At 52.8% G+C, this 13,131-nt stretch overlaps 1 protein-coding gene across 5 annotated transcripts in view; it reads right to left on the reverse strand.

The window, feature by feature from the left end:
* Window positions 1–210: 210 nt before the first annotated feature.
* The window catches only part of MYH10 (myosin heavy chain 10), a 113,696-nt gene continuing 100,775 nt past the window's right edge, over window positions 211–13,131 (reverse strand). For all 5 annotated transcript variants that reach the window (XM_021694815.2, XM_021694814.2, XM_021694812.2 and 2 more), the window contains 9 exons: window positions 12,403–12,615; window positions 10,947–11,108; window positions 7,420–7,548; window positions 4,835–4,923; window positions 4,035–4,158; window positions 3,744–3,952; window positions 2,291–2,399; window positions 1,187–1,359; window positions 211–361 (listed from right to left, as the gene is read on the reverse strand). In XM_021694815.2, coding sequence (XP_021550490.1) covers window positions 217–361; window positions 1,187–1,359; window positions 2,291–2,399; window positions 3,744–3,952; window positions 4,035–4,158; window positions 4,835–4,923; window positions 7,420–7,548; window positions 10,947–11,108; window positions 12,403–12,615 — 1,353 coding nt within the window. In that variant the 3' untranslated portion in view covers window positions 211–216. The remainder of the gene's footprint in view (window positions 362–1,186; window positions 1,360–2,290; window positions 2,400–3,743; window positions 3,953–4,034; window positions 4,159–4,834; window positions 4,924–7,419; window positions 7,549–10,946; window positions 11,109–12,402; window positions 12,616–13,131) is intronic.

Raw genomic sequence — 13,131 nt, forward strand, 5'->3', positions numbered from 1 at the left:
GGCGTGGGTCTCGTGTGTGTATATATAGAAAAAGGGGAAGCGGTTGTACTTGACTGTGAAGCGGGATACAGTATGGGCGGCCGGAAAGCCTTAAGACACGGTTGATCTCTCAGTAAGGAATCCCAGCGCGGGCTGACTTCCCAGACGTGGGGCGGGGGGTGGGGGGGAGGTGTCCTGCGTGTCCCACTGTATCGCCTCCGCGGGCTTCCCGGGGCTCTACTCGGCTGGGGGCGGCTGCGTCTCGTTGACGTCGCTGGTCTTGCTCTCCGTGTCGTCGTCGGACAGCTCCAAGGAGGTCCCCTCAATGTGCAGTTGGCGGCGGCCAGACCGGCTGGACGAGAAGCTGATGGGGCCGCCTCGCCTGGGGAGAAGGGAGCAGGGAGAGCCGACGCGCAGGGGTGAAGCCGGGAACGCGCGGCGCTCCAGCTGTTCAGCCGCCTGAGGCCTCCACCCTCGCACCCCTTTTGCAGGGCACGGCGGGGGTGCGGGGGTGGGCACGATCCGGAGAGGCTCTGTGCTTTGTCCCCCTGTCCCCCAGCCCTGTCTGGCCGGCACCCGGCGGACCCCGAGCCTGAGGCTCTCAGAGGGCTGTTGCCACAGGAACGGGCAGGGAGCTGGACGGAGGGGCAGCTAGTCCTTAGGGGGGGCTCTGTGGGCCACATACGGTCTCTGTCGCACATCCCCGGTGTGGCTCTTTTACAACCCTTTATAAACGTAAAACCGGCCTGTAGCTCCCCGTACAGAAAAGGCACGTGCAGTGTGGCCAGCGGGCAGCCCTTCGCCGATGCCCCTGCTCACCTGCTCCCGGCAGACGGTTTAGCCTCCCCTCCCAGACCCGGTGTGCGGACAGGGGCGGGTGCAGGGCTGAAGGCACCGGGGCCCGCGAGGAGCTCCTGCCCTGCTTTTCGCGGACGTCTGGACAGGGACAGCCACCTGCCTGGCTGTGGATCTGTGTAGCCCGCTAGCGAGCGGCCCGTTCCTCCGCCGTCCTGCCGAAGGACTACTAAGGGTCGGGAAGCCTGAATGCACGACTGCGAAGCGACTCTGAGCAAGGGCGAGTAGCTACGGGAAGCCGACGCATCCTCCGGACCAAACGCTAAGCCTATAAAGGCCGCTCTTTTCCCACGCTCTGGGCCCGGGCTCCAAGACCCAGCGCCGCTTAACGGCAGCCCCTGGGGTCGCTCACCTCAGCCGGTTCTTCAGCGTGCTGACCTCGCGGCTCAGGCCCTCGTTGGCCTCCGTGGCATCGTCCAGTTCCCGCTGGAGCTTACGCCGAGATGCGTTGGCACGCGTGGCCTCCTCCTCCGCCTCCTCCAGCTGCCGCTTGAGCTGTTTCATCCTAGCGTTGGCCTTCTCCATCTGGGGGAGGTGACACGAGCCCAGTCACAGCAAAGCGGCCGACTCGGTTTCGGCACGGCCGCGGCCCAAGCGTGGAGCACAGCTGGGGGCCCCGGCAGCCACGCGAGCGCGCACCCACGACTGGGGGATGGTCCAGGGCCTTCGGATCAGCCTGCCTTTCTCTGCAAACCAGTGTCTACAAAGCAGACTTTGCTAAAGACCGAACGCTCAAATCCTATTTTCACCCTTGCGTTTTCTGTAGGAGAAACAACACAATTCAGTAGCTTCCCCTGAGTGACCGAGGGGATTATGAAAAGGAACGGCTGTTCAGCAGAATACAAAAGGGCTGACCGTGTGGACCGTCTCCAGCCCCGGGAGATGGTACAGTTGATTTTGTACCTCCATTCGGGACGGCTGTTTCGGATGTTACGCTTTGATTCAAGTACAAGGCCACTCTGGAAGAGTGGACACGAGACCGCAGCAATGTGGACGCTGGCCAGCTCACGGCCGCCCAGAACTGCCCTCGGTGGGGGTAGGGGGAGCCAGCTGCCTGACCGGGGCCAGGAGAGAAAAGGGAAGGGTCCGGGACCCAGGCCTGGGCATTCTCCACCCCGTCCACCTTCCCTCCCAGCGTCTCCAGCGCAGCAGATTGGTGGGGGGAGACGGAACGAGAGCACGGCCCCCCGGGGCAGCAAGCACTGCGGCCCTGGGAGAGCCCTGAGGGGCGGAGGCGGTGTCTGAAATCACCTGTGTCCCCAGCACCCCAGTGTCTGATGTGGGCGAGGAACAGCCCATGGTTGTTGGAACACGAGAATGAACGTTTCAGACAGCATATTTTTAAATCTCGCTGGTCAAACGGTAACCCCGGGCTCATTTTGCCCCAGTGTTCTCGCTAAGTGAAGCATTTCACAGGCGGCATGCTTGGTCGTCCTGCTCGGTCTTCTCCCCTTACCTGTTCTTTATACTGATCTGCGTGTCGACGTTCATCTTCAACCTGCATGAAGATCTCTTTCAGCTTCTTCTCGGTGCGACGGACGAGTTTGTTGGCGGCTGCTCGTTCCCTAGTAAAATGACCAACGCGTTAGTTTGTGCAACTCGGAAAGGATTTTTTAAGTCCTTTTTCTCTGGAAGAGGACACATGCTGGAGTGCCTTCCAAGATCTCTCTGACCAGAGCAATAGAATTAATATGGCCTAGGAACTTTCCCCTTCTGATTAAAATATGCATTACCTGTAATGTATCCCAATGCTGATAGGTAGAAAAAGTGCATTCATTATTCCTTCACACACAGATAGCGATCACTTTGGTGAACTTCTGAAGCTCAAAGCTACCTGCCCCAGGGGCACCTGGGTGGCTCAGTTAAGCGGCTGCTCAGGTCATGATCCCAGGGTCCTGGGATCAAGCCCCACATCGGGCTCCCTGCTCTGCGTGAAGCCGCTTCTCCCTCTGCCCCTCCACAGCCAGCTCGTGCACTCTCTCTCTCTCTCTCTCAAAAAAAAAAAAAAATTTTTTTTTTCTTCTTTAAGCTACTTGCCCTGTATATTGAGTTCAAACTTTTTGAGGACAAAAACCTTAGCTGGTTACTCTGATTACCTATTTAGCCTGGAAAACAAAACAAGACCTAATTTACTAAGTGACTCTTCAATGTAAAATTTACTGACTACCTACCCAGATGCTGGGGGCTGTCGCAGTTACCAGTGGAACAGACAAGAAAAATCCCACACTCCCCCTTCGGGGAAAGCCAAGCAAGTCACCGGGCTTCCAGACAGGCCCACACAGGAGAGGGAACTGAGCTCCATTGAGAACAGAAAATGTCCTTTTGTTCCTTCTCAAATGTTATGCAAAAACGGGCAGAATTCGCTGAAAAGGGCAAGTCATGGTAATTACAGCCCACGGTGAACAAGCCCTTTTCTTTGAGTGCAGCGCAGTCTGAAGAGTGGGAAGTGGGGGGAAGCTGGGTGGGGGGGGGGGTGTGTGTGCTGGGCTCTGAGCATGGGCCCGCGTGTCTGGGCCCCAGGCTCCCCGTCAGGAGGGCTAACGTGAAGGTCTGTGCTAGCCCGGGCAGTCTGTGTCTCCAGCATCAGGACCGTTGGCTGCACCCCGACGGGCAGATGTTGAGCTGCCCTTTGCTTTGGGAGCAGAAAAGCTTGTTTGTCCTACGGCGTCTCTTCTCTGGCAACAAACTAGCATTTCACGTGATGCCAGCAACTTGGGACATCTACTCGCGGCGGGGAGAGGCGGCCTAGGGCTCCTGGGAAATCAGGGGGCAGGAGGATTCGCCCCCAGCCGAGCCCAGCCGTCCCCGGGGGCTCACACCACGTCTGTCTCCCATGCCCGAGCCACGGGAGCCGCCACGGGACTCTCCAGCACAGGAAGTTTGGGTCTGTGGCGGCAAAACCCTCTTACTTGGCTTCCTGCTCAAGCTGCTCCTCCAGCTGCCCGATCTTGGCTTCCAGGGCTGAGATGGTGGCCTTGAACTTGGACTTGACGGCGCCCTCCAGCTCCTGCAGCTTGGCCTTCAGCTCCTTGTTCTGCCGCTCCAGCTGCTGGCGCGCGTTGTCGCTCTTCTGGGCGGCACTGCGCTCGGCCGCCAGCTCGGCATTCAGCGTGTCCACCTGCGGAGGACAGCCGGGGTGAGCGGCTCGGGCTCGGGGCGCGGTGCGGCCCCTCCCAGCGCCCGGCCGCCGCGCGGGCCACCTGCAGCGTGGTCTTGCGGAAGCGGTCGTTGAGCAGTTCCATGTTGCTCTGCTCCTCCTCCAGCTCCTCCTCCAGCTGCGCAATCCGCGCCTCCAGACGCCGCTTCTCGTCCAGCAGCGCAGACCTGGGTGGGGGAGGGAAGGGGTGGGGGGAGACCGCTTGGCAAGGGGTCTGCGCGCCCCCCTCCCCCAGCAGCGTCCTTGATGGCTGGCTGTCCCATCCCCCATCCCCCTGGCCATCAGCGAGGCCTGCCCATTACCCTCCGCCCCCCGCCCCTTCTGGCCGGCCGCTGTGGTCACCTTCCAGCGGGTCCCCTTCCGAAAAGGCAAGATGACCCCGGCCCGGCCTTCCCAGCACCCCGTCCGACAGTGCCAAGTCTGCCAGGACCTGCCACAGAGGTGCAGAAGGCACCTCCACTGGAAAAAGGTGGGACTTCACGAAAAAGGCAGAGAAAGGTCTTAAGGGATCTGCCTGCCCGACCGAAGGAATCTCAAAGTCAAGACCAGCATGGCCAGGCTGCGGGCCGTCTGCGGAAATGGGGGGCGTTCCAGACGCCCTTCCTTCACACCTAGTATGGGACTGACTGATGCGGGGAGCTGTGATTTGCTGCCGGCCGGAGGCCCAGCGTCTGTCTTGGGCTCATCTTCCCAGATGAGCAGATCAGCTCCTGACTTCCAGATGCCGGACGGCCCCGCCTCCTCGGGGCGGTAGGCGAGCCCCAAGGGGGACGGCCCACGGGTGCCGGAGGACAGGTGGGGCTGCCGCTGGTCTCTAGCCCCCCGCACGGTCGGGAGACTCACTTGCCAGAGGCGCTGTTAGCAATCTCGTCCGCCAGCTCGTCTCTCTCCTGCTCAGCATGACGGCGCGCTCGCTCGGAGGAGGCCAGTTCCTAAGGGAGATTAGACTGGGATTAACCATTTCCTCACAGGTGAAACTGGACTGTTGTGCCGGCTGCAGCCGCCTTGTGTGTCCCATAGTGTGACCAGGAGCATCAGGCCCCAGGAAACCCAGCAGGTGTGCAGCACGTGGGGGGGAGCTGCTGCTCACCCCCTGCTGGGGGTGAGCCCTCGGGCCTCTTTCTCGGTGACTGGAGACTGCGCAGGGCAAGGGGACAGCTCCGGGCCGGCCAGTCCTCTTCAGGAAGAACCGCCTCGTGGCAGCTTTTCCACACGTTTCTTTGGAAGGAGGACTTGCCACAGGAAGCAGCCGGGGCACCCTTCTTACCCCGCGTGGGTAAAGACGGAGAGGACAGTCTGAGTGTGAGCGCTGCACCTCTGCCCTCAGTGTAAGGAGGAAGGGACTTGCCAAGTCCTGAGGCTGGTCGGCAGCAGAAAACCGGGTTCTGACTCCTCCCGGTCCGGCTGGCCCTTCAAGAGATGCCGGTGGAATAGGCCTGCACACAAAGGAGTTCGCCCGTGTGCTTGGCTCGTGTGTTTACCTCTCACGTTATTAGAGCACAGGATGCAGGCCAAAGGCCGGGGTTCCAGCACACACAACCCCCCCACACGGGACAGAGCGAGCCCAGGTGCGAGTGAGGAATGCTCTGGGCCGGACCCAAGGGCCTCTGGTTCACGAGCACGTGTAAGCATCGGCCCTACCATCTGGCCTCTGGTGCCCCATCGTCCTGTCCACTGGCTGGGTGTGCCGCACGCAGGCTGGGGGACCCACGGGAGAAAGGAGGGAAGGGCAGTGCTCCCTTTCGGGGAGTGGGGGTCTCTTTTCCCCTAATGCAAAGGCCCCTTGTCCGAAGGCCTGAAATAACCACTTTCTCACAAGGCTGGGAGGGTGCAGGGCTGCGTGGGTCGTGCCCCGGGGGGCCTGGCTCCCAGAGCCCCATCACCTTTGGGTGTAACCCTGTCAGCTGCATGATGAACCCCACGGGTCTTCAACAGCTACCTCACTGAGGAACGTGCACATGTTCTTTTAAGCACACATGGAGAATTTTTTAAAGACTGACCACATTCTAGGCCCTGAAGCAGCTCTGCTCTCAGTATTCCTAGCCACGATGCAATAGAACAAATCAATGACACACATTTGGGAACTTAAACCACATTTTTAAATTATTCATGAAATAAAGAAGAAACCATCATCAAAATTAGAAAAATTAAGAACTAGGGGCTCCTGTCCATTGAGTGGCTGACTCTTGGTTTCACCTCAGGTTATGATCTCAGGGTTGTGAGTTCGAGCCCTGTGTCGGGCTCTGCGCTCAGCGGAGAGTCTGCTTAAGATTCTCGCCCTCTGCCCCCTTCCCCCTCGTGCTCTCTCAAATAAATCTTTAAAAAAAAATTTAGAATTTAAATGGCAACGAGAGCCCAGATTTTGCAGGATACAGTGAACACAGGACTTTGAGGGCAATTTACAGTGTTCTAGGAGCAGAATCAGACAAGAGAAAAGCCTGAAAATTAATGAGTGTGCAACTCAAGAAGTCAGAAAAAAAATCCAAAGGGAATGAAGACAGGAGCAAAAGAAGTCAATGAGATAGAAAACAAAGAAGGACCCACACCACAAGCTGCCCTTCGGAGGAAGCTCAGGGTCTGCTCAGTGTTACTCTGCTGGTCTTTGGTTCCTTCTCCATTCCTGACACCGAAGGCATTCCCTTCCTTTCTTGCAAGCTCTACCCCACATTTATAGTCGTCTTTGTTAACACCGAAGCCAGCATTTCTAGGGCCAGCATTTCTAGGTGGTGGTATTGGGAGTTTCTTTTCATATTAACTGGTAATAACATTTCAGCTTAAGTTGCTCTTATCTTATAGGTTGGCATAAATTTTGATCATCATTTATATAAGCAGAAATGTGTACACACTGAATATGTGCAGTTCTTTGGCAGTTTTACCTCAATAAAGCTGTTAAAATAAATGTATGTATTCAGGTGTGCCTACCACTGATAGAACCCCTCATCAGGCCCTCCTCCTGAGAACTTACAAAAGAGAGAAAGGAAAGAATTGATCACAAGATGATTCACCAAGGAACTCAGTGAAACCTACATCTCCTCTTGTAAGTATCACATGAATGGGGCTTCTGTGTAAAACAAGGAAATCTTACAGCAGTAAGATTAAATGATCCTGATGCTTACCAACATTAAACTCTACTGCCTTTTCTTACACATGGAACGAGGCCTGGAAAGTCGCCTGGAAAATTACTAAGCCGCCCCTTGGCCTTTGGCCAGATAGAGGAATATATATATATACATATATATATATATAAGCAGTATCACAATGTGACCGCTCTGTTTGCTGCACTGAGCCAGTAAGATGGTCCAGTACTTTATTAAAACGGGTCGTGAAATTATACTAGGCTACCAAGACAGTAAGATAATTCTTTGATCTCGGAGAAATTTCAGGGGCAAACATTTTTTGAACAAATGGATGAGTAAATATTAACAAACCTCCTGCAATTGAAGGATTTCTGCTTCTAAACTCTTCAGTTTCTTTTCACTCTCTTTGGATTGAGCAAAAATTTCATCCCGGGATGCACGAGCTTCTTCTAATTCACGTTGGTAATCCTTCATCTGAGCCTAAGATTAGGAAGAAGGTTTTAGAGTGGTTTTCATTATTAGTTTTTAAACATGTATTTTTTCCAGATCATAAAAGTAATATCCAGCCATTGAAAATATAAAAATATGTGGAAACGACAAAGGTATCACATGAAAACATTTAGAACAATATCCCATCTATGAACATAGATGCAAAAATCCTCAACAAATCCAGCGACAAATTACGAACATAGTGGCAAACTGAATCCATCAGTATATAACAAGAATTATACACTGTGTATATTTATACACCATTATATCCCAACACCCAGGTGGGATTTATCTGAGGAATGCGAGGCTAATTTGAAACCCCAAAATGAATTAATACAGCTGCAGGATCATCTAAGTACAGGTAAGAAGCACTGGACAAAATCTAACACCCTTTCATTATAAAAACATTTAAGAAAATGAACAGAAGGAGACTCCCTCAACTCGGATAAACGGCAGCCGTGAAAACCAATAGCTGATATCCTATTTAGTGGCCAAAAGATTGAATGCTTTCCCCTAAGAGCAGCGACAAAGCAGGAATGTCTGACTTTGCCACCTCTGTTTAATACTGTCATGGAGATTCTAGTCAAAGCAATTACACCAAGACAAGAACAACAACAACAAAAACATATCCAGATTAGAAAGGCTTTAAAAAGGCAAAAATAACCAGCTTGCTCTGCTGATAATATGATCTGATATACTAAACATCTTAAGGAATCCACCTTAAGAATAAATGAGTTCAGCAAGGTTATAAGATACAAAATCAATATACATAAATATACATAAATCAGTTCTATTTCCATACAGCATAAACATTCCAAAAATTACGAAAGCAATTTTTATAAGCATCAAAAAACAATAAAATATTTAGGTATAAATTTAGCTTAAGTTCAAGTATATGACTTGAACATCAAAACTACAAAATAAAACATCACTGAAAAAAGAATTGCTAAATAAATGGAGAGACTGTCAGGTTCATGCACTGGAAGACAATACTGTTAGGATGGTGGTCCTCTCCAAACTGATGTATGTAAGTCAGCACATTACCAAAATCCAAGCTGGCTCCCCCTCCCCCTCATTACAGAAACTGACAAACTGATCCTAAAATTCGTGTGGAATTGTAAGGAACGCTAAACAATCTCGAAAAAGATTAAAGCTAGAGATGTCACCTTTCCCAATTTCAAAACTTACAAGAGCCACAGCAATCAAGACTATGTGATGCTGGCGTAAGGAAAGGCGTATAGATCGATGGCACAGAACAGAGTCCAGAAATAAACACATAAATCTATGGTCAGTTAATTTTTGACAGGAGTGCCCAGACAATTCAATGGGGGAAAGAACAGTCTCCTGCACAGATTGCGCTGGGACAACTAGATACCCGTATCTAAAAGAATGAGGTTGGGTTTGTACACATACCACAAAGTTTAACTCAATGGACTTAAAAAAAAAAAATCCAAAAGTATAAAATTCTTAGGAGGAAACATAGGATCTTGGATTAGGCAATAGTTCACACAGATCTGATAACAAAAGCACAAGAAACAAAAGAGGAAATAAGCTGGACTCCATCAAAACTAAACAATTTGTACGGTACACAATACCATCGAGCGAGTGAATGGACCAGACTAGAGAACGGAAGAAAGTATTTGGAAATCCTCTCTCTCACAAGAAGCATCCCAAATACACAGAGAAATGTCACAACTCCGTTATTAGAGATAACTCAGTTAAAAAGATGAGCCGAGGATTGAAAGAGAGGTTTCCCAGATAAGATAATGGCCAATAAATACATGAAAAGATGTTCATTATCAGTCATTAGGGAAATGCAACTCAAAACTACAGTGAAATACCACCTCACACCCACTGGGATCGCTATAAAAGATGGGTAATAGCAAATACTGGTGAGAATGCAGAGGAACTGGACTCATACGTAGCTGGTGGGAATGCAAAATGGGACAGTCTCTGGAAAGGTTTGGCAGTTCCTCAAAGTTACACAGAATTACCATAGAACCTAGCACTTCCACCCGTAGGCACGCGTATACCTAAGAATTGAAAGCACACGTCCACACAGATGGTCGTGAACGTTCACAGCAGCATGATTCACAGTAGCTGAAAAGTACTAAATTCATGCTGTGGCACGGAGGAACCTTGAAAACACGGTAAGGGGGAGAAGCCAGTCGCAAAGCCACAGAGGTTATGATTCCATTTACGTGACTGTCCAGCAGAGGCAAAATCTCCAGACACAGAAAGATTTGTGGGGGATTAGCACTGGACGCGGTGGATAGAGTGGAGGGACAGGTAACAGGTGTGTCTTTCTTTTAGAGGGAACCAAAATGTCCAAACTTAGTGGTGATGTCTGTACAACCCTGTGAATATACTAAAAAACACTTTTAGGAAAGTTGTATGGCCTGTGAATTATTTCTCCCTAAAGCTGGTACATAAATAAAATCCATGTCATGTATGTTCTCCACAACGTGCTTCATGACCTTTGTAATTAACTCCACAAAATAAAAGCTTTGTACTTAGCTTTTTAAGAAAGTATAAGGAAGCAAATAAATTCCTCCTAAACCTATCCTGCAGAGCTGACTTTTCCTTTTAACCTTTTCCTAAGTACGTCATCTACCTGTCGATACACCAACATCTACACACGTGTGTGGCCGAGAGCGAAGCTGCCCACACTTGTCTTCCTGACTCAGGCCCCATCACTGCATCCTCATCCCCAGCCTCGAACCGGCTGGCGGGCAAACAACATTTCAGCTCTGATCTCTGTGTATGAATATTTCTCCTCATCTCTGTATTTTGTTGGAACACATTCTTGAAATGTGGAATCACCACGGTCAAAGGAATGGACGTTTTCTAAAGCTTTTGTCATCATCGACCGATTTCGCCCCGGAGGAGTTGTGCCTAGGATGGGAGAGGGCCCGCGATGTCCTGCCGAGAACCGGAAGTTACTGGGAGTTACTCTAGAAATCCCCTTGATAGTGACAACTGGCACATCATTTGAGTAGAAGTGCAGATTAAATCAGACCGAAGAGGACTAAAGCTCATGGCCGCAGACGGCCGCGGCCAACGCCACCGTCCTCTTGGGTGGCTCCAGGCTAAGCTGAGCGTCACCAGAGGCTGTCCGAGCCCTAAGAGCCTGAGCCCCCCGGCGGATGCTCCACCTGCTGACCATGCCAGCACCGTCCAAGATGCGCTGGGTGGGGCCCCGCACATCCTGCAGACAGGACAGTCGTGCGTGCCCTCCTCCTGCCCGCTGACCCATCCTCGGCCGCCGGGCCACAATCCCACTGCGCGCCCGGGACTGGCGGCGTGTGCGCGCTGAGCCGGCCGGCAGGGGGCGCTGCAGAGCTTGCCTCCTGGCGGCTCACGGCTCCGCAGGGCTGGAGGTCACCTACCTGAAGCTTGCGGAGCTGCTTGATCACTTCATCCCTCGCCTTGTTCGCCGCCTCGATCTGGGCTTCAAGGTCCTTCAAGTCTATTTCCAGTTTCTTCTTGGAAGCGACCGCCAGCGCCCGCTGCTTCCGCTCGTCCTCCAGCTCCGCCTCCAACTCCCGCACCTGGTGGACAGCATCGGGTCAGGCCCGGCCATACCCTGGGACCCCTCGCAGGGACAGGCGGCCTGGCATCCAGACGGTGACTCTGTGGCAGCTCTCTGGAGCTGAAGTGTGTTCAGGGAGGTCTTGAACGGTAATGCCTTGTATGCACCATTCCCGCGGGCTACTGTGGAGCACGGGAAGGCGGAGTCCGTGACCTCGGGCTCCTAGCCAAGGTGATGACACACGGAAAGCCGGCAGACATCTCTTGCAGGGACACTCAAGGGCCTGTGGATCGGCCCCACGGCAAGGAGCCAAGGTCTCGGACCAGGACCCCGGGCTCGGGGGGGGGGGGGGGGGAGCCAGCCTGGACGTGGGTCCTCTGGCCCAAGTCAGGCTTTCAGACGATGTACCTGCCCCGTGGATTCAGAATTCCAGACCCACAGAAACTGGGAGCTATGTAAGTGCTGTTCTGAGTCACTAAGTCTGAGGTCACTGGTTATCTAGCAAGAAATGGCTAATATATTAAATACTAGTGCCTGACAATAATGAAACAGATCTATCCCAGATCCAAGACTTGATACCACCAACTCCAAGGGACTGTCAAAATAGCCACAATTAGTTTTGAAAGTGAACTTACAAATTAGAAATCTCACATACATTCAGAAAAGTATACAAATCATAAGTGCCTGGCAACTTTTTAAAACCAAAAAAAGGAGGGCGCCCAGGTGGCTCAGTCGGTGGAACGTCTGCCTTCGGCTCAGGTCATGATCCCGGGGTCCTGGGATCGAGCCCTGCATCAGGCTCCCTGCTCAGCGGGGAGTCTGCTTCTCCCTCTACCCCCCCCCCCCACTCTCGTGCTCTTTCTCTCTCAAATAAATAAAATCTTAAAAAAACAAAAACAAAAAAAGGAGAATCATCTGGCTTTTTTCCCTCTGAGGAGTGGTTTCATGAGGGCATGTGATCTGAACTTCAGAAATGCGGAGTCCCCTCGTCAGCCGTGGCGGCTTCTCTCCTTCACCCACATGTTTAAGACTCCCCGACCTTGAACCTAACGGCATTGTCTCTTGAGGTCCCACCGAGGGCTATGTAATTACCGAGAAGTTTCCTGGCTCGTAAGCAGCAGTGGTGGTGTTTGATAAATAAGGAAATAGAAAATCAGAAACAAGTACACTAAACTTTAAAGACCAAATGTTCAACTACGTTGGCTTTCCTCCTGCTAACGTGTTCTGACGTGAACGAACAGGATACTAACCCACAGCCGGACTTCGAGAACGAGCAGGTTCCTGTTCCCGAGGCCGCACTGCCTCTGACCTACCTGTTTCACCAAGAGCCGCTTCTTTTCTTCGTTCTGCTCGTCTCTGGTCTGCAAGTCCCTCTCGAACTGGGCCTTCATGGCCTGCATGTTGACCTCTAGGCGAAGCTTGGCGTCCTCCGTGGCCTGAAGTTCATCCTCCAGCTCTTCGAGCTGGGTCCTCATCTCCTCCACCTGCTGCTCCAGGGCGCGCTTCGATTTTTCAAGTTCATGCACCTAAAGCACAGGAAGCAGCAGGGGAGAGATGACCCCTGGCAGAGGCGCAGACGGGGACGGCCGTCTGTGTCTTCTGTCAGAGGCCCCCATGTGGCTCGAAGGCCACTCTGGTCCCTCCCGGGCCGGCTTCCCCCCCATGTCACACACATCCTTCCCTCTCCTGCTATGGCCTGTGCCACTCCTCATTTTGGAGGATGCCACTTAGAGGACAGTTCGGAGCTCCTGATCGACACGCGCCCCATAACCACTAGGTTGTTTGCCGATGACCTTGAAGCGGAGTGAACTTTACGAGCCAAAGAACAACGGAACGAGCGCGGTGTCAGAGGAACTGGGCTGCTGACTGGCCATCTGCCGGCCGTCTGTGCGTACAAGGCACTCAGGACATCCCGTCCTGCCGTGGGGAAGGTGGCTGGGGCCAAAAACGCACGTGGAAATTCCAAATAGTAAGGTGAGTTAGGTCAGGGAAGCAGGGTGCAGGGAAACAGAGGCCTGGCCTTCCTCTGGACAAAGATCCCC

The sequence above is a fragment of the Neomonachus schauinslandi genome, chromosome 15 (genome assembly GCF_002201575.2).
Source record: "Neomonachus schauinslandi chromosome 15, ASM220157v2, whole genome shotgun sequence".
Classification (NCBI taxonomy): Eukaryota; Metazoa; Chordata; class Mammalia; order Carnivora; family Phocidae; genus Neomonachus; species Neomonachus schauinslandi.